Source organism: Aquarana catesbeiana, linkage group LG02 (assembly GCF_042186555.1).
Source record: "Aquarana catesbeiana isolate 2022-GZ linkage group LG02, ASM4218655v1, whole genome shotgun sequence".
NCBI lineage: Eukaryota > Metazoa > Chordata > Amphibia > Anura > Ranidae > Aquarana > Aquarana catesbeiana.
In genome coordinates, this window is record NC_133325.1 from 329,449,194 (window position 1) to 329,474,558 (window position 25,365).

The window sequence follows — 25,365 nt, forward strand, 5'->3', positions numbered from 1 at the left end:
GTGTTTTTTTTTTTAACCACTGTCCGCAGCTGTTCAGCAGGAACCGGCTGCGATTTGAACTGTTAATGAGCAGGCTGAATGTACCAAGTTGATCAATTGAACAACTTAAGTACAACCAGCCTGCCGGATTCTCTTGTGATTAGCCGCCAGCAATAATCCCAGATGGGAGGAGGAGTGGTAAAAGCCATGTATTGCATATATGTTTAAGCGTTAATGTATTCCACTGGCCAGATTATTCATTTATTCTGGCCTATGGAATGCATTAACACTCAAACGCTAGACAAGCCTAGCGCTTATGCGCATTTAGAAACATTTAGGCACGTTCCATGATTTTTCTGCTCTTCAGCTCCTCCTCCGAACATGCCTTTGGTGGGGAATATTTCTGTCTGTAAACATTCATCTTCTAAGACACCTGCAAACACCTACAGTATGTGCATGGATACCAGGTTCAATGCCTATAACAGCGGAGTTTTCCTTTAAGCTTTGTGTGTAACTTTGCCTTTGTTCCAGCTTAAGATGGTGTCTTGAGAACCGTATAACCTTTCCTGTTCTGGGTGACTTCTTTCCCTTGCGGGGACCTTTGGAGCCACTCTTATGTGCTCGCTCCCGGCCAGGACAAGAGTAGTCTTTCCCTATGCTGTACATGTCAATACAAATACATAGCCCACTAGCCTAGGACAGCAAGACAATTCCCTTGCCCCTCCACTGCTCCAAACTAGACAGAGCTATTTGGACTGCATTGTCCCTGGTTACCGTTACTGGAAGAGACACTGAGAAGGTGCTTGATCAAAAATTAGATCGACAGGCATATGTGAAATTACACCCCAAAATACATTCTTCTGCTTCTCCTGAGTGAAGGGATACCACATGTGGGACTTTTTGGGAGCCTAGCCATGTACAGAACCCTGAAAATCAATCACCACCTTCAGGCTTTCTAAGGGCGTAAAATGGCGATTTCACTCACTACATATCACAGTTTCGGAGGCCATGATATGCCAAGATAGCACAAAACCCCCCAAATGACCCCATTTTGGAAAGTAGACACCCCAAGCTATTTGCTGAGAGGCATGGTGAGAGTTTTGCAGATCTCACTTTTTGTCACAAAGTTTTGAACATAAAAAAAAACAAAACATTTTCCCTTTGGTTTTCAGGGGCCTGTACGCGGTTAGGCTTCCAAAAAGTTCAACACATGTGGTATCCCCGTACTTAGGAGAAGCAGCAGAATGTATTTTGGGGTGTAAGTCCATACACACATATGTCATGTGCCAGCAATATATCATTTAGTGAAAACGGTGTTAATCAAAAAAGTTATTTAATTTTCCGGAAAATTGTGGCAAAATATAAAATATTCCATGGACTCAACATGCCTATCAGCAAATAGCTTGGACTGGCTACTTTCCAAAAAGTTGTCATTTGGGGGGGGGGGCAGTTGAACTGCACTTATGGGACTCGCCACATCACCACGTACTGGATGTACGACTAGGATGTGCTAGGCCACTGGTGCTTGCCAGTTCACCAGAAGGATGAGCGGCACTAGTACTGGCTCTCTACTCCATACGAGAGCCCTGCGGTTCTTGCACCTTAACAACAGAAGAATGGGGTCAGGTATGCCTGACCTTAGCAGGGACCACTACTCCGTCATCTGAGCTATCTATCAGGGTGCCGCTGCTGTCTACTGGTTCGTATATTGAGCATGAATCTGACAGATGGGCGACTTCCTCTTCACTCTCATCTGTCATGCTCAGCAGCGTGTAGGCTTCTTCACTAGTGTACCTCTGTCTGGACATTTTGGCCTCTAAATTTACTGGTACAACTAGTGCAACTCACAGGCAAAAAGAGCACCCGATTGTCAGAGTCTGTTTCAAATCGCTACCAAAAAAACTGTTATACCCTGTACACATAATAGGATTTTCTGACAACAAATGTTGGATGTGAGCTTGTCGGAATACGACCGTGTGTATGCTCCATAGAACATTTGTTGTCGGAATTCCCGCCAAATGGTTGAGAGCAGGTTCTCAAATTTTCCGAAATTCATGTCGTGTGTACATAAGTCCAACGCACAAAAGTCCACGCATGCTCGGAATTAGGCAGAAGAGCCGCATTGGCTATTGAACTTCATTTTTCTCGGCTTGTACGTGTTGTACGTCACCGCGTTCTTGACGTTCAGAATTTCCGACAACATTTGTGTGACCGTGTGTATGCAAGACAAGTTTGAGCCAACATCCTTCGGAAAAAAATCCACGGTTTTGTTGTTGGAAAATCCTATCGTGTGTACAGGGCATTAGCGTTCACTAGGATCAGGTCTGACTCTGCGAACACTACAGTTATGTGTGTTGTGTTTTGTAAGTGACAGTGATCAATTGATACTGCACTTGGGTGTGCTGGCCTGGGCGGAGGGGCAAATGCAGGTGCTAGCAGGTATCTGGGCTGATCCTGCTAACGCTGCATTTTTGCGAACCCTAAACTACTGGGGGTGCTAGTATAGATCTGATCAGATCAAAGATATTTATCCATTATATTGACACTACACTAGTAAGGGAGGTGTATGGTGGGTGGGTGTTGGCGCTACTGGTACTAATCTGATGCTGCCTGGGACTGACGCTGACCCTAAATGACTAAAACTCAACTGATGTCACCCACCAGGTGATCAGGGGGTTAAACCTTTATTGCGTAATATACGGCGGGTACCCTGACGCAATAAAGAAAACTAACTACCCAGGGTCACCCGTAACACTAATACGGTGATCATTGATGAAAGGGGGTGAAAGAGTTAACTAGGGGGCAATCAGGAGGTTAAAACCTTTATTGGGTAATATACTATACACTAATACGACGATCAGAATATAGATCTGTACACTATATCAGTGACACTGGTAACAGGGGGTGAAAGGGTTAACTGGGGGGGATCAAGGGATTAAACCTTTGATAGGAGGGTACCTGAAAGCTACCTGGGCCTACTACTAACTGCTCTAATGCCGATTAGCGTCAATGCAGTGATCAGTGAAAAATCTGAAAACTTCACTTGGTGACACAGTGACAGAGAGTGAAGGGGTTAACTGGGGGGGTGGACGATCCGGGGGTGAAAAGTGTGCCTACGTATACTGGTGTTAGTGTAGTGTTGGTGCAACTCACAGTTAGATGTCCTCTCTCTGGAACCGAAAAGGATGGGAGGTGACACCACTTCCTCTGCCTGTTTTTACACTTACAGGCAGGAGAAGCATTTCATTCGCCAGAACTGATCAGCAGGTCCAGGCCAGAAATCACTGGCCTGGACCTGAAGATTGATCAGTTCTGGAACGAATCTGATTACCGGGGGCGCGTGCGCCTGTAAGGGCTTTATGGGTACAGGGTTTCACCCAGCGGTGCCATTCTGCCGACAGAACCGGTTAATCACCACTGGGTTTTTAATGTTTGATAGACGTAAAAAAAGACTGAAAATTTGCGGGGGAAATCGGTTATAAAATGTTGCAAATATGTAATATTTATTCTTCACTGATGGACACTTACAGTGCAAACGTCCCCTGTCACAGGATTATCGGTTATCGGCTTTCCTTTCCTCAGACAGCGCCAGCACTGAGGAGAGGAAATGCCGATAACAGTAATTTGTTTACATGTGATGAGCTATGAGTGGATACAGCTGATTACATGGTAAATGACTGCTGTGATTGGCCCTTTACCTCGATCCATGATCAGCTCTGTCCGAAGGACACAGCAATCACATAAGGCTCCCAAGTGTCCGCCGTAGACTTCTGGGACGAAGTCAATAGACGCTCTCATAACAGAAAGACCAGACTTTAGCAGTCATTCGGCAGGAGGCAGTGACGAGTGCAGCCTCCTTTTTTTATGGGTTGGCATTCATTGTAATGGATGTCAGATCTACATTGGGGGACAATTTGTTTTATTTTTATAATAAACTGGTTCCTGTCTTTATTTACACTACTCTTCTTTCTTTTTTTTTTTTTTTTGGTGAACGAGTAGGGGTACATCTGGGGTCCCCCTTGTTACCCCAACTAGGGTTGTGAGGAAGAGGCCCTTGTCCCCATCAACATGGGGACAAGGTGCTTTGGAGGGGGGAGGCCCCAAAGCACCCCCTTCCCTTGTTGAGGACATGTAGCTTAGTATGGAAAGAGGGGGCGCAGATGCTCGTCCCCCTCCTCTGGCTTGCATGCTTGGAGAAGGGTCTGGTATGGATTTTGGGTTACTGTACTATACCTTATGGAATAAGTAAGAATGTGTCACACCAGTGGGGACATTTGGCATCAATGTTCAGGCCTGTTATGCCAACAATCTTACACAGCACACTGCAGCAGCAGAGGTGATTTCTTTCAGAATCCATTTCCCATCCTGAGATAATCAAGGCAGAAAGGTAGATTCTTTTTACTGTAGAATGCCAGGGCACTAAAAGTATGTTTCCAGCGGCCAGAAAATACACATTTGAGGCTGAAGGTTAGAATACCCACACATGGTGGTAGGAAGTTTCTAAAACCAAAGCAACAATCCTGGCTTTGTATGATATTCATATCATTTTTCACCCATATACATCATAATTACCGCAAGCAACAGTGACATCACTACACATTTCATAACAAGAGAATGCTTTTATTTTTTTAAAAATGCAGAATGTTACCATATGGATGTGTTAAGATAAATTACAGAAGTATCATAATCTTTCTTTATACTCTACTATTCACTTGGGCTTATGTTTAGCTGTAAAGCAAACCCTTTCCTTTGCCAATGTTTGAACTACACAGTTTAACCACTCAATTAGTAGACAAAAACTCTGCATCAGTTGGCCCCCAAAGACCCATTGATTCCCCCATTGGGTGTCAGAATCTTGCCTTCTGCATAGCACAAAGATGGAGAAGGCAGACTTGTTAATCACAACCTACAAAGACACTTCAGACCATTCTGTTCTCCCCATACTTCAGAGGGAAAAGAAATTGGTTGGAGATGCAAGCCCAGTGGCTAACTTGACAAAAAGTATGAGGATACATGCATGGGGAATACAACATTTCATGTTATTTCATATCACACGACAACCATATTTCCTCAGCACAGGTTACCTTAAGACCGCCTTCACACAGGGTATAGTATAAGGCCTGATTCACAGCTATGCATTTTTAGTGGTTTTTGCATTTTGCACTACAGAACGTGTTTCATTGGAAACCATGTTAAATGGACTGTAGTGCAAATCTACAAAATGCAAAAAGCCTTAAAAATGCATAGGTGTGAATCAGACCTAATACAGTGCGCACCCGTGCAATGCTGTACCCTTACCACGATGCACGGGTATTCCATACATCCCCGTGCAGGCAATCCTATTGATGTCAATTGGGACACAGCCACTGCTCCCAATTTGACATAATGCAGTTGCACGGTCTCGAACACAGTGAGTTTAGGGGCATGCACCTGCATACACACAGATGTCAAACTGTGAGCAGCAGCTGTGTCTGTGCACCCACTGAATCCCAATTGACATCAATGGATCTACCTGCACAGGGATGCAGAAAATGTCTAAGCATCCCAGTAAAAAGGTAAAAACTGAGGTGCGCTGTAGTATGCCCTGTGCAAAAAAAGGCTTAAAAGAGACACTGTCACATTGCCATTGACTGCATGTAGCCCACCCCCATAGATATGCTTCCCCACACCACGAAAACCTCTCCTATGTGTCATGATTGGACCAGGGCTGCCAATCACCTGGCTTGAACACTAACATGGAGGGTCTAACACTAATAAATATGAGAGCTTCGGCGGATGGGAATGCTGCAGCAGAAAGGCAGCAGCATGTGGCTAGGTAAGCATGTCTGTGTTTAGAGGACCATGAGTAGACAGTGATACTTCGCCCTGCATAGCCTGAATGCGAAAATGTCTAGATTTCTTTTCTGAAGCACTGACTAGCATGCAAATCAGGAGTTCTAACTTTTTCTGGCTCAGGGATTAAGAAAGTTTGAATCAGACATACAGGCAAAGATACTTAGGAGTAGGACAACAATGGCAGCCTCTGTATATTTCAATACAAGTTTCCTGAATAGTAATGTAAAATGTACATACCACAGTATTCAACTTCATGACATGGTTTATAAATTCATTTTTTTGCTCTCTAAATATTTTTGCCCTTCGTAAAAATAATGGGCATAGGAAGGTGGGAGAACCCTTGCCTTCTCATACTGTGAAATGCTAGGAGTCAACTTGTCCACTCTGCATGTCAAGTTGCTGATGGCTGTGCTATTAGCAGTAATCAAGTTCTGAGGAATCCTCTGGTTTCCATGACAATGAACAAGCCTGACTCTCCAAGCCAGCACTCACGGCTTGACTTCCAGGGCCTCCGCTGACACAAATAACGCTAGCATTACACATATACACTGACTTTTTCTCTCTGGCTTCATTAATTTATATAAAACTTTCTGTAATACTCAGTTGGCTGAATTTCTTTCCTTAAAAACAAAAACATGCACAACCATCACTGATGGCTTTCTTCTTTTTACATTAAAAAACATGTAGGCACATATTGTAAATACCCACATCTGAACTTGTGCTGAGAAAAATATACAGTACTGGAGACAAAATACAATTTCATTAAGCCTAAACATGAAGGAAAAAAAATAAAAAAATAAACCTGTCAAACCTTACATTTTACAAAACATCAGTTATGTAAATATACAGTGTACATTTCCTAAGCAAAGTAAATTTGTTAGGCTCGGTTCACACTGCAGCGATGCAGGAACCCTGCGAATCCACTGTGGGTTCCCGCATAGCATGTCTCTCATCGGCAGTTCACACTGCCCTATGCGAACTGCTGGGAGTGTCATTTGAAAGGTAATGACACCCCCAAATCAGTTTGCATATCGTAGTGCGATCTGCAAATTCGGACAACGTGCCGTTGCTTCAGTGCGCATGTGCCGATGACATCGGCAAATGCAAATACAGGGGATAGCTCCTAAACCGTTCAGGTTTAGGAGATATCCAGGGTATCTACAGGCAAGCCTTATTATAGGCTTATCTGTAGCAAAAAGTGTGTTTTAAGGGTTTACAACCACTTTAAAATGGCTGTAAACCCTCACGTGTACCCAGTGAAGTGACTAGCATTAGGTAATACACAGAGGTGAAACAAATCCTCCTACATACAGTGCCTTGAAAAAAGTATTCATACCCCTTGACATTGTCCCTATTTTGTCATGTTACAACCAAAATTGTAAATGTATTTTATTGAGGATTCTATGTGATAGACCAATACAAAGTGGCACATAAGTGTGAAGTGGAAGAAAAATGATAAATGGTTTTGATTTTTTTTTGTTTTTTTTAACAAATACATATGTGAAAAGTGTGGCATGCATTTGTATTCAGCCCCCCTGAGTCAATACTTCCTAGAACCACCTATCACTGCAATTACAGCTGCAAGTCTTTTTGGGTAAGTCTCTACTAGCTTTGCACATCTAGTGAATGACAATTTTGCCCATTCTTCTTTGCAAAATATCTCAAGCTCTGTCATATTGGATAGAGAGTGTCTGAACACCAATTTTTCAGTCTTGCCACAGATTCTCAATTGTATTTAAGTCTGGACTGGGCCATCCTAACACATGAATATGCTTTGATCTAAACCAGGGATCTCCAAACTACAGCCCTCCAACTGTTGCAGAACTACACGTCCCATGAGGGATTGTAAAACTCTAACATTCACAGACATGATGGGAATTATAGTTCCTGAACAACTGGAGGGCCAAAGTTTGGTGACCTTTGATCTAAACCATTCCATTGTAGCTCTGGCTGTATGTTTAGGGTCATTGTCCTGCTGGAAGGTGAACCTCTGACCCAGTCTCGGGTCTTTTGCAGACTCCAAGGCAGGGGTCTCAAACTGGCGGCCCTCCAGCTGTTGCGAAATGAAAAGTCCCATGAGGTAATGCAAGGCTGACAGTTACAAGCATGACTCCCACAGGCAGAGGCATGATAGGACTTGTAGATTTGCAACAGCTGGAGGGCTGCCAGGTTGAGATCCCTGCTCTAAGGGCTCATGCACACTGCAGCTCAAAGAAGCGGCTCCTACAGGCTTTTGAGCTCTTATATTTTTCTGCTTAGAAACTCCCCTCCATGTTAGCCGCCGGCTTTTTTAGGCATATGCTCCTACAGACAGAGAAAAACACCACCCAACTCACGTTTCTGAGAGGAGCTAGTGCCCCAAAATGCTCAAAAAAGCTTGAACACAAAAACATTTGTGCCAGCTTTTTTTTTTTTTTTTTTTTTTACATACAGTGGTTAAGAAAATACTATTTAGGAGGGTTTGTGAAAAAGAAAAATGCTTAATGCTCAAAAAAGCTCAATAAAAATGCGAGAGAGCACAAAAAAGAAGCAGCTTGTTTATTTAACAAGGTTTTTCTTCACTTTTACTATACAGCCAACAACTACGAAGCACAGGGCAAGTCTGAACATCAGAAAATGATTCTCTCCATAAACGCCTCTTTTCCAAATAGTTTGCACACATGAACAAAAATTCTGCATTATGCTAGAAAGATATTGCTTATACTGGTATTCACTTTTCACCTACTGAAGGGTTTAGTTCTGCGCCAATTCCAGCCACAGTACTACAGCAGAACTCAGACACCCCAGTCGAACAGACCAGCACAAATCCCAATGGGCCTGCCTTCTTCTGCTGTCACCATATGTGCACACAGCAGAGCATGATTGGGTCCTAGTGTTGGCCATCTCTTTCCCAGGCATGCTGTACAGACAATTATAGGAATGTGACATCAAGAGAAATTTAGGTACTTACACTAAATAAACATACCATTTTCTTTCGAAAGACGACCACCTTATAGCAGTTTTACTGGAAGCTGTGTGCAGTATGCCACCGGTGACCTGCTCCCGCTGTAATTATACACAGCGGGAGCTGATCTGCGGGTACCATGGACTGCGGTGTCTGTCGGCACCCACCCCAATCGTTCGGCACACAGGCAGAATATTCGGCAGTCTGCCTATGTAATCAAGTTAGACTTACCAGTAACTTGTTTTCCAGGAGTCTTTCAGGACACCACCAGAGAGAGTGGCTCCACCCACTAAGAAACAGGAAACACCAATTCCACCAAATTTTAAAAGAAGGCTTCTCCCCACAGCTCGTCAGTTGTAGCAGACTACCTCCAGCCCAAGCTGGAACACAATCAGAATATGGTTAGTCACAGCATATATAAAGAAAAGGTGGGTTGTTGTCCTGAAAGACTCCTGGAAAACAAGTTACCGGTAAGTCTAACTTGAATTTTCCCTAAACGTCTTTCAGGACAGCACATAAGGGGATAATCGAGACTTCCCAACTAGGGAGGGACAACAGCCTGCAGGACCTTTCTGCCAAACGCCTGATCACCAGCTGACAAAAGATTCAGTCTGCAATGACGGACAAACGTTAGGTAACTTGACCATGTAATCTCCTTATAAATTTGATCTGGGGTGGCACCAGCTTTTTCTGCTCATGTAGTGGCCAGAGCTCTAGTAGAGTTTGCTCGTGTTCCCAGCGGGGGAGACAAACCCATCTGGGAATAAGCTTCCGAAATAGCAGATTTTAGCCATCTAGTAATTGACCCCTTTGATGCTTGGCAGCCCTTCCTGTTGCCAGAAAAAAGAACAAATAAAGAGTCAGAAGACATAAAGTCCTTTGTTACTTCCAAGTAATGTATTAAAATTCTTCTTACATCTAAGTTATGGAATAAAGTCTCTTTTTTTCCAGAAGGATTTGAACAAAAAGTTGGCAGGATGATTTCCTGTGACCTGTTATGAACTGACGCTATTTTTGGCAAAAACCCCAGATCTATTTTAAGTACAATCCTGTCTGGGTAAATCAACAAAAAATTTCCTTTACTGATAGAGCTTGTAGTTCACTGATACTTCTTGCGGATGTAACCGCAACTAAGAATACCGTTTTGAGCGTTAAATTCATTAACAAGATTGTTTGTAACGGTTCATTAGGATCTTTTGTGAAGGCTTGCATAACTCTTTAGTAGGAGCTGGTCTGGACCTAGTAAGTGCCATAAAGAATCTTGTAACCAAAGGAACTGAAGAAATTGGCCTTTCTAGGTATACTCCCAGGGCAGCCACTTGCACTTTGAGAGTACTAATCGCAAGACCTTTGTCCACGCCGTTTTGTAGAAATTCCAAAACTGACATAATGTCTTCTACGGTTCGGTTTGACGACCGACACCAAAAGTTGTAGACTCCAAACTTTAGCATAAATATCACTAGTTACTTTCTTTCTACAGGCGAGTAAAGTGGATACTAGAGGCTCTGACAATCCTTTGTTCCTTATCAGCTGCTCCTTAGATATCAGGTAGTGAGGCTTAATCTGGCTATATACTGGGCCTTGAAGTAGTAAGTCCTGTCTGAGAGGAAGCTGCCAGAATGGTTTGACTGTCATTTGTAGAATGGAGGAAAACCAGGCTCTTTTCGGCCAGACCAGAACGGAGTGATGAGAATTACTGACACTTTTTACTTCTTGTATTTTCCTTAATACCAGTGGAATTAGCTGAAAAGGATGGGGGAAGGCATAGCCAAGATGAAAGTTCCAGGGATGTGCTAAGGCATCTATCCCTAGTGAGTCGCTGTGTTGGTGCAGAGAAAAGAACTGAAGGAGCTGAGCGTTCTGACACAAACAAGTCCACTTGTGGACACCCCCAAATCCTGGTGATCAATGAAAATATTTCTGGATTCAAGCCGCATTCTGCTTCTTGAATTTTTCGTCTGCTCAAGAAGTCTGCTACTTCGTTTAGCATGCCCTTGAGATGCACTGCTGACAGGGATAGTAAATGGTTCTCTGCCCACTCCAGGATTTCCATAGACTGCAATAGAAGAGCCTTGCTCCTTGTGCCCCAGTTTGTTCAGGTATGCCACGGTAGTGGCATTGTCTGATAGAATCTGCACATGGGACCCCTGGAGGTTTGGAGAGAAGGCAGCCAATATGCTAAGGTGACTGCTTTCAACTCCCTCCAGTTTGAGGACTTTCCTGCTTCGGATCGGGACCAAATTCCCTGTGCTATATTTTGATCCCAGTGGGCCCCCCATCCCCAACTGCTGGCGTCTGTTGTGACTCTTTTTTCGATCGGGAAAGACCATAGTAAGTCTTTTGACAAAACTGACCCTGGTGGGGAAGCTTTACTTTTGTGTGTTTCTGGGCTGTGATCCCAAACCTTTAAGAGAAAACTCCGGAGGGGCCTGAAATGGAGCCTCGCCCATTGAATGGCTGGAATTAATGAAGTTAAGGTTCCCAGGGCTGACATAACATGATTGATATCTCCTGATTTGTTTGTAGCCTGGCTACTACACTCATGACTGTCTCTTTTCTTCTGGAGGAAAAAACCTTTGCTCTACAGAATCTATTTGATAACCTAGAAAGCTGAGCTGGATTGAACTTTGATTTTTGAAGGTTCACAATCCAGCCCAAGGCTTCCAAATGACTGCGGGCCTTGGCCAGGTCTACAATTTTTCTCTGGAAGGAGCAAAGAAGAGGAGGTCGTCCAGATAAGGGATTACCGCAATTCCTTGCAGACAGAGAGGAGCAAGAGCTTCCACCATTATGTTTTAAAAAATTTGTGGGGTGGATTGTAGATGCAGCACCCCCTTCCACCTATTTATTGCCGTCCTGAGGAACTTTTGAGACTGAGAGGCTTTAGGCACATGCAGGTACGCATCCTTTAGATCGATTGATGCCATGAAGCATCACTTAATTAAGAAATTTCTGACCGAAAAGATGGAGTCCATGTGGAATCTCCTGTATCGGACAGACCTGTTTAAAAGGTTTGCGTTGAGAATGAGACTAAAGCTTCACAACGGTTTCTTTATCAGGAAAATATGGGAATAGAAACCCCGATAACGTTCCTCTGGAGATACCTCAATCACAACTCCCTGTTGCATCAGATCCTCTAACAGGTTCTTTATGGCTAGGGCCTTTGTTGTGTCCCTTGGCAGGTTTGTTACAAAGTATCTTTCTGGAGGAAGATTTGAAACCTCTATTTTGTATCCCTGGGCCAGCATGTCTAGAATAAATGGGTTTTCTGTCATGTCTGCCCAATGAGCAAGGAATTTCTGAAGCCTTCCTCCCACTGGCAATGACAAGTCATTGCAATTTATTGGTTGGCACAGGAGGATGCAAAAGGACAAAAAAGTTCCTGAGTTTTTTTATGTCAAAAAAGCCGCTTGACTGGCCGCTTTTTCTTCTTAACAGGAACAGATTTCTTTTTATCATCTGTCCTATCTAGAACTGAATCTAGATCAGGACTGAATAAAATCTTCCATAAATGGGATTCCACACAATTTACTTATGGACGCTGCATCTCCTGGCCAGGTCTTCAGCCATAGGGCTCTCCTGGTTGAATTAGTTAAGGCCGTGGATCTTGCTGACATCCTTATTGATTCTGCAGATGCGTCAGAAATGAAGGCCACAGGGTCTGCTAGAGTTGAAAAAGAATCAAGTATCTCCTGCTTGGTTGAATCTGCTATAATGTGGGCTTTTAGCTGATTTTGCCCATGATGGATTGCCAAGCCTTTTTAAGCTGTTGATCCATCCTTTTGTCCATGGGATCTTTAAATATTTTCATGTCTTCGAATGCCAAGTCGGTTGATCTGGAAACTTGGGAAAATGCCACGTCCAATTTAGCAACTTTGTTCCAAAGCGCCTCTGGGTCGTCATTGAACGGGAAGTGTCATTTATGCTCTCTTGGGGAAAAAAGTTTTTCTCTGGAACCGCACATTCCTTTTTGATGGCTTCAGAGATTACTGAATGTACTGGGAAAGTGCGACTTTTTTGTTTCACTAAACCCTGCGTACATTCAGTTATGCAGCGACAATTCTTTCTTCTCTTCACCTTTAATCCAATGTTGCATAGACTGCTTTCAACAGACTGTCTACTTGTTCTAAGGACAGTTTGTATCTTGAAGGTGCATCTTCTGCTCCTTCCTCCTCCTCCTCCTCCCTGGAGTGAGAGGGGGAATGCTCCCCTTGGGTAGGAGGACCAGCTTCAGCGTCCACCGCTGGGATTAATTGTGAGCCCTGAGAGGATCCTGCGGTAGCTGGCTGAATCAGGGATGGTGTTATAAGAGAAGAACGAAAAGATTGGATAGCAGCAACAGCCAACTCCCTGAGCCCAGACAGGCCCCAGTCACCAGGGGGAAAAGAAATGGAGAGAGAGAGAGGCGCACCACAGTATACAGGGCAGACACCCCCCCCCCCATACCCTCTTACCTGGGCCTTGCTGGTGGCTGTGCCTGTCCCACTAACCGATGCCACAGAGTCCATCGTGGTGCTGCGTTGTTTGTGGCTTAGAACGCCGGTTCCGGAGTCCATCAGCGCTGCTGCGCCGGACCGGAGCCGGAACATAGGTACCAGGACCACTCCTCCCCTCTCCCCTTGCGCCATTTACAGTGAAAATTACGCTGCGCCTGTTCCCAGGTTCCACCCCCTGCCGGATACCCAATTTCCGGCTGGCAGAGTCTCTACTCTGCCACCAAAAAGATGTCAGCGGCCTGTAGCGCCAAACATGCTGGGGAACCCTGCGAATGGCTGCCACCGCCTAGGAGCGGCCCCAGAAACAGTCAAGCTCTCTCTGAACTGAAGAGGAAGAAGGAGTCCACTTACCAGCTACCCTTGGTACGGCGTGGGAGCGGCGGACTCTCTGGAGGCAAAAAAGGTATGGTGGGGCAGGCAGTCTGGCCTCTCAGGACAGCACCTAAGAGACCCTGACTCCCACTAGGTGTTCCCTTGCCGGAACAAACACAAAAACCGGAGGAGCTGTGGGGAGAAGCCTCCTTTTAAAATTTGGTGGAGTTGGTGTATCCTGTTTCCTAGTGGGTGGAGCTACTCTCTCAGGTGCTGTCCTGAAAGATGTTTAGGGAAACCATGTTACATGGACTGTAATGTGTTTCTACAAAACTAAAAATGCACAAAAAAAAAAAATAAATAAATAAAAAAAAAAATAAATAAAACCAAAAAACAAGAAGAACAAAAGAAAAAAAAAAACTAAAAAAAACACGTAGAGGTGATCAAATACCACGAAAAGAAAGCTCCATTTGTGGGGGAAAAAAAAAAAGACATTTTATTTGGGTACAGTGTCGCACGACCACGCAATTGTCAGTTAAAGTTTACCCCCTACTGGTACTATTTATAACATTCACAAGTAAAAACTCACAGAATTAGTTATGTACGCAACGGCCACTTAATTAGTTATACCCGTTCAATAGCTTGGTAACACAAATTGCTAATCAGCCAATCACGTGGCAGCAACTCAATGCATTTGGGCACCTAGACGTGGTGAAGATGACTTGCTGAAGTTCAAGCCGAGCATCAGAATGAGTAAGAAAGGCAATTTAAGTGACTGTACTTGGCACGATTGTTGGTGCCAGACTGGCTGGTCTTAGCTAGGGCTGGGAAAAAAATCGATTTGAATCAAGTTGAGAGGTCAAATCGATTCAAATTTTCAGCAAATCAATTTTTTAGATTTTTTTTTTTTTCACCAGGACCGGCGATGACACCACGCTGGTCCTGAGGAGCTGCGGGCAGGAGTTTTTAGGCGAGGCCGCGGCTTTGGCCTAGTCCGTGAGGACGGACGCCATGGACTAGGCCGCAGCCGCAGCCTTGCCCTAGTCTGCGAGGCTGCGTGTCCATCAAAAAAAAAAAAAAACTTTGATTCAAGTTTTTTTTGTTTTTTTTTCAGAGAAAATCGCTCAGCTCTAGTTGTAGCATAGTCAAAACTGCTAATCTACTGGGATTTTCACGCACAACCTCTCTAGGGTTTACCAAGAATGGTCCAAAAAAGAAAATATCCAGTGAGCAGTGGTTGTGTGGACGAAAATGCCTTCTTGATGTCACAGGAGAATGGGCAGACTAGTTTGAGATGATACAAAGGCAACAGTAACTCAAATAACCACTCATTACAACCAAGGTATGCAGAATACCATCTCAACACACAACACATCAAACCTTAAAGCAGATGGGCTACAGCAGCAGAAGACCACACCGGGTTCCACTCCTGTCAGTTATAAACAGGAAACTAAGGCTATAATTTGCACATGCTCACAGTTGAACAATAGAAGATTGGAAAAAACGTTGCCTGGTCTGAGGAGTCTCGATTTCAGCTGCGACATTCAGATGTAGAGTCAGAATCTGGTGTAAGCAACATTTAAGCATGGATCCATCCTGCCTTGTATCAACGGTTCAGGCTGATGATGGTGTAATGATGTGGGGGATATTTTTTTGGCACACTTTGGTCCCCTTAGTACCAATTAAGCATCGTTTACTCGCCACGGCCTACCTGAGTATTGTCGCTGACCATGGCCATCCCTTTATGACTACAGAATACTCATCTTCTGATGTCTACTTCCAGCAGAATAATACACCATGTCACAAAGCTCAAATCACCTCAAACTGGTTTCTTGAACATGACAATGAGGTCACTGTACTCCAATGGCCCCCACAGTCACCAGATCTCAGTCCAATAGAGCACCTTTGGGATGTGGTGTAACGGGAGATTCACACCATGGATGTGCAGCTGACAAATCTGTAGTAACTGTGTGATGCTATCATGTCAATATGGACCAAAATCTCTGAGGAATGTTTCCAAAACCTTGCTGAATCAATTCCACAAATTCCTTCGATCAGCACCAATTACGTACAGATCAGTGTATTCTATTCTGATAATGGAGCAGTCCCTGCTCTCAAAATACGATAGCGCAGCAGGGAGGATACCACTATCCACCTCACTTGTCTGGACAGGGGAACCCGTTCATTTGGCTGGTTGATCAAAAAAAAAAAAAAAAATCCATCTTATGGCTAGCCTAAATTTCTATTGATGGTTATAAGAAAACGTTTCCATTCATGGCAAATTGTTTTGCTTCCCCAGAACAATCAGTGTTAGAAGTTAATGGTCCATGCATATAACCTGAAAAATAAAAAATAAATAAAGTGCGCTAATTATATGAAAATACACACATAGATGTGAATACATGTGGGTAGTAGTAAAAACCACAATCTACTGAGAGCAAGTAAATGACTCCATGAGTGGTAAAAATATATAAGTGCAAAACATAAAAACTCAAATAAAAAGAAGAAACAAAAAATGTGTACATGTGAAATACAATGATATTAATAGCATGAAAATCTGAAAATCGAACAAACTCAGTCCATGGGTTCAAATATAAAAAGTTCATCAGTGAAAAAAAGCTTCCATCCACTATACAGCTCAGCAGCAACTAATCCCCCTATGAGTGGATTGACAAGGGAGAGAGATGTGCAGGATGGTGCAAATCCACTGGCGGTGACTCCAATAAGTAAGAAAGTGATAAAGGTGGACTCTTACCCTCCGTGTTGGACCCCCTCCTTGGCAGGGTCTATCAGGCATGCAGATTTTTGCCCTCTGCAGGGACCATGTAATGAGAAGGTCTCATTACATGGTCCCTGCAGAGGGCAAAAATCTGCATGCCTGATAGACCCTGCCAAGGAGGGGGTCCAACACGGAGGGTAAGAGTCCACCTTTATCACTTTCTTACTTATTGGAGTCACCGCCAGTGGATTTGCACCATCCTGCACATCTCTCTCCCTTGTCAATCCACTCATAGGGGGATTAGTTGCTGCTGAGCTGTATAGTGGATGGAAGCTTTTTTTCACTGATGAACTTTTTATATTTGAACCCATGGACTGAGTTTGTTCGATTTTCAGATTTTCATGCTATTAATATCATTGTATTTCACATGTACACATTTTTTGTTTCTTCTTTTTATTTGAGTTTTTATGTTTTGCACTTATATATTTTTACCACTCATGGAGTCATTTACTTGCTCTCAGTAGATTGTGGTTTTTACTACTACCCACATGTATTCACATCTATGTGTGTATTTTCATATAATTAGCGCACTTTATTTATTTTTTATTTTTCATGGTATACACAGATATTGGTGTATTTTGTGTGCAGCTTTTACCTTTGACCTTTTTTGCTCTGCAGCGCAGTTTTTATTTTTATTTTTGAACCATGCATATAACCTATTTTGGGTAAAATTGGGGAATGATCATCATTACTCCCTAATGCAAGCATTATTGCAATAATCTGGCAGTTTTGAGCTCTTGTTGGGGTGAAAGCAAGCACCTACAATGGTAAAAAGTGTTTGTTCTACTACAGAAGGATTTTCTAAAAAAAAAAAATCCTTCTTACAAGTGGGCCTGATCCTCCAGATTGGACAGCACTCCCCAGCTGCAGATATCTTGCATACAACCACAGGTTGGCTTCAGTAGAGGGAACAACCGATTAGAAAATCAACTTTTATTGCCTACTCTCCAAATAAGCACTACTAGCAGTGTCTATCAGGATCATCCTACCCTACTCTTCTCCATTGATGTTATTGCCAATTCTGGACCGAGGTTGCCAACCGCCAGTAAATTTACTGACAGTTTGTAAAAATCAGTGATTTTTTTTTTTTTTACAAGTGTCAGTAAATATCAGGGGCTGATAATTTCATCCTGTGTTGACTTTTTAAGTGTAAATCAAGTAAATTACTTTGTTATAGGTATTGTCAGTGTTTCCATATCATGTTTATACTGTTCAAATATTCACTTAGTGTTAGTTTTCAATAGGAGTTCTGTAATTTCTCAGGATGCCAGTAAAAAATGTGATCCGCCAGTAAAATGCCCATGTTTTGTCAGTAAAAAAATGCTATGGGAGGTTGGCAACCCTGTTCTGGACTGACCCAAATTTTGGCGTTTAAGGGGTGCTCATAAAGCACAGGTGTCAGAAAAGGGGGGGGGGGGTTGGAATATGTGTACATTATATCTACAAAACTGGCTGCCCTCCTCTGTCTTATGGAAAATAGCCAGGAAACACTAAACCATCACATTAGTAAGTGCTGAGTTTCTACATTTTGATGACAAAGTCATTTGAAGTATCTGGTTCTTTTCCCAGGCCACTTTATGTACTTGCAAAAATCCATAGTAGAATTATATATCCAAAAAAAAAAAAAAAAAGAGATATACAGTTGTGTTTTGCAGTTGTAAGGCTTTGCTATGCATCTCCCCTGGGACAGAGACAAAACAGTGGGGCGCATTAAACTGATAAAGTGTTATCTGATCGTTTAGGTGTAACAGAAAGTTCAGCACACAAATGTTAACTCCAACTTCAATTACAGAGCCAAAATATAATCAGGAATCCAAAGATCATTAACCAGCTGCTGCATTGCTCTGGGTAATTTATTTATGAGGCACAACAACCACAATTTTTTTTTCTCTAGCTGTTAAACATTTGCAAGTCAATTCATGAGGGAAAAAGCAGTGACTGGAGGATAAGGGATTGTGAGATAGCAGTCACAGGCAGTAGATCCAGGCACTTACAGCACAAGGCCTTCTGCAGTCTCCTTAGCTTCATGGCAGTTCTGTATGCTGAAAATCTGACATTATTCAGGTCAGCTGCAAAAGAGAAAAAAAAATATTACGGGGTTAGTATTTAATGATACATTTATTAAGACGCATGATACATAATCTTATTTAAACATAATGATTAAACATGTGTTTTAGGTTACCAGTGAACATTATATGACAGTAACCAGATCCATTCAATCAAGTTACTGACTTGTCTATAGGTGCTGCAAGCTCCAACAGGCAACCACCAGGGGTAAACTACTCGTTTTCTCCAGTAAGACAACAGCAGCTACATTCCTGCTCCTGTCCTTCCCCTCTCTATTTGTACAAGTTTATGGAGCACTGCAGACCTCTGAAGAGATTCTAGCCTAATATTAGCTCAAGGCAGCCATATTCGTTCTGGGACAATTCCTTCATCCACATACGCTAACCCGGCCGAATTTCAATGCAAGTATGACTGCCTTAAAAGGGGCTATAAAGACAGGTTCTATGTGCATCATTCTGTGAGCAGCAGCCCCACTCAGCACCCCCCCCCCCCCCAATACTTACCTGAGGTCTCTCTCTATCTAGCGATGTCCCTCAGCTGTCTGGGCACCATTGGCTCCCACTGCTGTCAAAAGTCAGTTAGCCAAATCAGGAGAGAGAGGGGCGGGGCCAAACCGCAGCTAGCTCGGCTCAGGTGTCCCCATAGCAAACTGCTTACTGTAGAGGCACTCAATAGGAGGGAGGGGCCAGGATCAGCTAAGAAGAGGAGGATCTGGGCTGCTCTGTGCAAATCCACTGCACAGAGTGGGTAAGTATAAAACGTTTGTTATTTAAATAAATTTTAAAAAAAACACACAAGACTTTACAATCACTTTAAGGACTCTTGGACTGTTTATCTATGACAAGCTTATTTCAACAATGAGCAAATAGTTTAGTGTACCTATATTCACCAAGGCTAAAAATATCCCTCAATTAAGCAATAAATCGCATGTAGAGAGGAGGTAAAAAGGGTACAAGTCAACGGCCAGGGTGAATTTGATTTAAATCAATGTGATTTAAAATCACAATTTAAATCACTAGTATAAAAGCTTGATTTAGATCATAATTTTTAAAGAGCAACTGTCTTCTCTGTCCCACGGCTGTTCCTCCTCTGACCTGCTGTTGTCTCATCGACAGTCCTATTCACTTTAATGGGACAGCTGGTGATGCAGCAGTGACACAAGGTGAGGTACGTAGCGGCAGCAGGTGAGTGGATGCCCGCTGACAGACGCTGCCATGATGGATTTGAAATGACAGGTGCTCTTTAATTGTAAGGACTCATTCTTACTGGCAGTCAGAAACCTTAATAATTGCAAACAAAATGAAGGTTTCCTATTTAGAATAAGAAGTTGTTCGATTAGTAAAAAAGGGAATATTCCTGAACTTAGTTTTATCTCATGGTTACTGTGAAATTGTGTAAATGCATCAATGCAGCGCATTTTATCTCATCTTGCAGAGCTTGGATTCATTGAATGAGTTTACCAAAAATTTAAATATTGCAGAATATACAGCCTCGTGCTACATAAAGCTCCATTTCATGCTGAATAAACTAAATTATTAATGCATCTTAAATAGAAATATATCTTTTCGATAGATTTTTTGCTCCAAAAAGCATTTTGTTAAAATAAATTTGACAAAAATGAAATTTAAATTAAAAAAAAAAAATTATCTGTTTTGTTTGAATTTCAGGAATTTTTATCAACCCTGTCAACTGCTAAATTACATGTCTAATTTTTACCTACTGCATCTGCAATGTTGCTTTTTAAGACCCAAACCTAGGGAACAGTATGCTTTAAAACAAACCTATGATATGCATATCATGCAGACCCCAAGCTCATGCATGTGGGGGGGGGTACAATATTCTGCTTTCAGGTCTGTAAATTATAACACAGCAGTATTTGTATTCAGAGCTTATGCCGATATACTGTATATTTCACTAATATCTGTACATTATACCTCAGAGTTAAAATTTTATCAACTTGCTACTGTACACCGGATGTCATGGACCTTCCTAAGGCTGGATTCACACCTATGCATTTTTAGTGCTTTTTGCATTTTGCAGATTTGCACTACAGAACGTATTCCATAGGAAATCATGTTACATGGACTGTAGTGCAAATCTGCAAAATGCAAAAAGCACTAAAAATGCATAGGTGTGAATCCAGCCTAACAAGGACAAAGAAATCAAGCAAGCTACTTCAAACTGTTCACATTACGTATTCATAGGTTTCTTGGCAGTACATTACATAGAATAGCCAGGGTTTGTTCACACAGGCGCTTGGTCATGTGTGAGGCTGCATTTTCAAACAGAGAAAATCCATTGTATTTAATTGGACTTGTTCACACCAATTTTTTGTATTGCAGTGGGTGGTGTAAAAGTCCAGTATGCTACAGTTTGGGTGGGCTGACCTGCATTTTGACCTTACTGCACAAATCTACTTTCACTTCCACAGTCATAACCACAAAAGGGTCAATAAAGGGGAAGCGCACAAAAAGGTTCTGGAGAGATTATTGTACTTGTCCACAGTGATGACAGTCTTTATGCAGCATTTCCATTCATTTATTTTAGTCAGGTTATTGAAGGCTGTCAAAAAAAAAAAACAAAAAAAAAAAAACACACTGAAGCAAGAGAATTCATTCAATCAAATAAAACAGCAGATAGACACCACATCTACATAGAATAAAAAAACTAAATTGTAGCAAGCCATTATGTTATGATAAAAAAAACACAAGAGACAAAGACAAAAAGATATTAATATTCGCAGCGCACAGCGGAAAAGAACACTGAAAACCAATGAAATGACTTTAGTTAATTTGTTCCTAAGTGGGACCCCACCTTCCATGCTCTTTCACATCCAGAGGGTAATTGAGTGCGCGCTATGAAAGCTCAGCCTACCTTAAATATGAGTTTTTATGCAATTATGTCAGCCACTGATTCACAGGAAATTATACTGACATTCGTAGGCTTGCATCTCAGCTAACAAATGAGACAATAAATCTCGCTTATATCAACACGGCTTAGTAATAATGTATGGAAATCAAATACATTTGCCTAATATGAAGTGAACACAACAGAACAAGCTGCACATTTCTTTCAAAGTGCGGCTAGGTATGCTATAATTTCACCCTTGCTTAATCAGATAAACGCTAACAATTATACTGTGTACCGCTTCGGTTATGTACATATCAAACAAATTGTGGGCTAATAAAACTCACTATTTTTTTTTTTTATCTTAGTCATATTTTGTAAATAAATAAATAAATAAATAAATGACACAATTCCTTGATCAGGAATGCATAAGGAAAAAGGTATCAAGCTGTAACCTGGACAGATTTTAAAACTCCTTTCAGATCTAGCCACTATGGCCAGCACCCCACACATTCTGAAAATCTGTAAACCAGCCAATGACAAAATCTGGCTAATCAGATACATTTTAGGTGGCTGTGGGGGGGGGGGGGGGGGGGGGGGGTGGATTCCTCCCAATGATCTCTTGTACTCTGACAGAGGCTTCCCTGCTGTCAGAATATGCTCATCAGCACTGATTGAGCAAAGGTTTTCCAACAGGCTTGTTTTGCATAGTGGAATCCCTTAGCCTTGTTTCCATGACCTATGTACAAAAATACAGGAACTGGGGGTACAGAAAAATGGCAGCAGGTGTTCTGGACTGACGTGCCAAATTTTGAAATATTTGGCTGTAGCAGGAGGCAGTTTGTTCACGAAGGGCTGGAGAGCGGTACAATAATGAGTGTCTGTAGGTAACAGTGAAGCATGATGGAGGTTCCTTCAAGTTTTGGGCTGCATTTCTGCAAATAGAGTTGGAGATTTGGTCAGGATCAATGGTGACCTCAATGCTGAGAAATACAGATACCTATACATCATGCCATAACATCAGGGAGGTGTGCGATTGGCCCCAAATTTATTCTGCAGCATAACCCCCCCAACATACAGCCAATTACATTAAAGGATACAGTGCCTTGCAAAAGTATTCACCCCCTTGGCATTTTTCATGTTTTGTTGCCTCACAACCGGGAATTAACATGGATTGTTTGAAGATTTGCATCATTTAATTTACAGAACATGCTCATAACTTTGAAGATTTTTTTTTTTTTTTTTTATTGTGAAGCAAACAACAAATAGGACAAAAATAACAGAAAAGGTTAATGTGCATAACTATTCATCCCCCTAAAGTCAATACTTTGTAGAGCCATCTTTTGCAGCTATCACAGCTCCAAGTCGCTTTGGATAAGTCTCCATGAGCTTGCCACATCTTACCACTGGGATTTTTGCCCATTCCTCCTTGCAAAACGTCTTCAGCTCCTTCAAGTTGGATGGTTTGCGCTTATGAGCAGCAATCTTTAAGTCCAACCACAGATTTTCTATTGGATTGAGATCTGGGCTTTGCCTAGGCCATTCCAACACATTTATATGTTTCCCCTTAAACCACTCAAGTAGCAGTGTGTTTGGGGTCATTGTCCTGCTGGAAGATGAACCTCAGTCCTAGTCTCAAATCACACAGAGTGGTACAGGTTTTGCTCAAGAATATCCCTGTATTTAGCACCATCCATCTTTCCCTCAACTCTGACCATTTTCCCAGTCCCGACTGCTGAAAAACATCCCCACAGCATCATGCTGCCACCACCATGTTTCACTCTGGGGATGGTGTTTTTTGGGTGATGTTATGTGTTGGGTTTGCACCAGACACAGCGTTTTCTTTGATGGCCAAAAAGTTCAATTTTAGTCTCATCAGACCAGAGAACCTTCCTCCATACATTTTGGGAGTCTCCCACGTGCCTTTTCGCAAACTCAAAACGTGCCATTTAGTTTTTTGCTGAAAATAATGGTTTTCTGGCCACTCTGCCATAAAGCCCAACTGTCAGGAAAGGTCTCCTCCGCTGGTAATATCGATCATTTGGTGTGCAGTACTGAGGTCCACCAGCAGGTGTCTCCTGGCAGTTCGGAGCTGTCAGAAGAGCTCTTTCCTGCAAGTAGTCTGTCACCTTTGGGCCGCAGTACTGGCATCCACCAGCGGAGGAGTCCTGTTAGTATGGAGCAGGTATTCCCCTCTGCAGACAGGTGTCACCTGACATTAATTAGCAGAGCTGCAGTATAAATACCCGGCAATTGCACACTTATGTTGCCCTGGTATTGTCCTTGAGCCCTGAACTGCATCCAGTTACTCTGATTCCTGAACCTGAAGCCTGATTCCTGGAACCTGTTTATCCTGTTTCCTGTCTGTTACCTGAACCCTGGACTCTGAGCCATGTACCTGACCTGTCCCTCCTGTGATCCATCCATCATCTCTTGTCCTGTTTATCTCCCTTCCCAGCTACTGATTCCCTGTTTATGACCCTGGCCTGGCTTGACTACAATTCTGGTACTCCCTCTTGCTACATATGCTGGTTGGTTTAATATCACTGTTTGGTTGTTCACTCTGTATTGGTGGTGTGTTCACATATGCATTTTCCTTAATAAACTTACTTTCACCTATTTATGTCTGGTTCACTCTGTCGCAGTCACACAGTTCTGGTCACATCTGGTTTATGACACCAACACTGTGGAGCGTATGGCTTATTGTCGTCCTATGTACAGATACTCCAGTCTCTTCTGTGGAACTCTGCAGCTCCTCCAGGGTTACCTTAGGTCTCTGTGCTGCCTCTCTGATTAATGCCCTCCTTGCCCGGTCCGTGAGTTTTGGTGTGCGGCCGTCTCTTGGCAGGTTTGCTGTTGTGCCATGTTCTTTCCATTTGGTTATGATAGATTTGATGGTGCTCCTAGGGATCATCAAAGATTTGGATATTTTTTTTTATAACCTAACTTAACTGCTTCTCAACAACATTGTCCCTTACTTGTTTGGAGAGTTCCTTGGTCTTCATGACAGTGTTTGTTTAGTGATGCCTCTTGCTTAAGTGTTGCAGCCTCTGGGGCCTTTCAAAAAAGTGTGTAAATGTAATGACAGATCATGCGAGACTTGGATTGCACACAGGTGGACATCATTTCACTAATTATGTGCCTTCTGAAGGTAACTGGTTGCACCATAGCTTTTTATGGGCTTCATAACAAAGGGGTGAATACATACGCACATGCCAATTATCAATTTTTATTTCTGCAAAATAGTTTTATGTATATTTTTTTAATTTTACTTCACCAACTTAGACTATTCTGATCCACCACATATAATTCAGATTAAAAAAAACATTTACCTAAAAGCTGTAATGTAACAAAATAGGTAAAAAGCCAAGGGGGTGAATACTTTTGCAAGGCACTGTATGTAAACCTTCCCTTTTTTTTTAATAAAAAAAAAAAAAAAAAACATAAATATGTCATACTTATCTCCTCTTTGTAGTTGTTTTTGCACAGAGTGGCCCAATCCTCCTCAGCAGCGCTCCTGGCTCCTACTCCTTTTGAGTGCCCCGTTGGAGAAGGGCTCTCCCTCGGGGCACCCCGTGAGGGTGTGCTCCTGTGTCCTGTCACTGCGTCAATTGACACAGGAAGCAGGACTTGGCTTTGCTCCAAACCCCACCCCCCCAGCTCCCGCATCATTGGATTTGATTGACAGCAGTGGGAGCTAATGGCTGCGCTGCTATCAATCTATCCAATCAGGACCCTAGACACCGGCTGGAGCGGAGCAGGTGTTCTTGTCCCCAGTGCAGGAACGACTGGTCTCAGGTAAGTAAAAGGGGGGCTCTGGGGGGCTGGTGAACTACAAGAGGTTTTTCACCTCAATGCATTGAGGTGAACAACCTCAAAGGTTTACAACCCCTTTAAGAACTAGCTTCAGCATAAAGAACAACAAGGAGTTCTGGAAGTGATGGTTTGCCCCCACAGAGCCTTAAACTCAAAATCATCGAGTCTGTCTGGGATTACATGAAGACAAAGATTTTAGGCAGCCTACAGTAGTACATCTACAGAAGATCAGTGGTTAGTTTTCCAAGAAGTTTGAAACAATAGTTCCTTAAAAAAAAAAAAAAAAAAAA

General features: G+C 42.6%; 1 protein-coding gene across 3 annotated transcripts in view; it reads right to left on the minus strand.

The window, feature by feature from the left end:
* The window catches only part of DMD (dystrophin), a 3,507,873-nt gene that overhangs the window by 275,796 nt on the left and 3,206,712 nt on the right, over positions 1-25,365 (minus strand). For all 3 annotated transcript variants that reach the window (XM_073614841.1, XM_073614839.1, XM_073614840.1), the window contains one exon: positions 18,340-18,414. In XM_073614841.1, the coding sequence (XP_073470942.1) occupies positions 18,340-18,414 (75 nt within the window). The remainder of the gene's footprint in view (positions 1-18,339; positions 18,415-25,365) is intronic.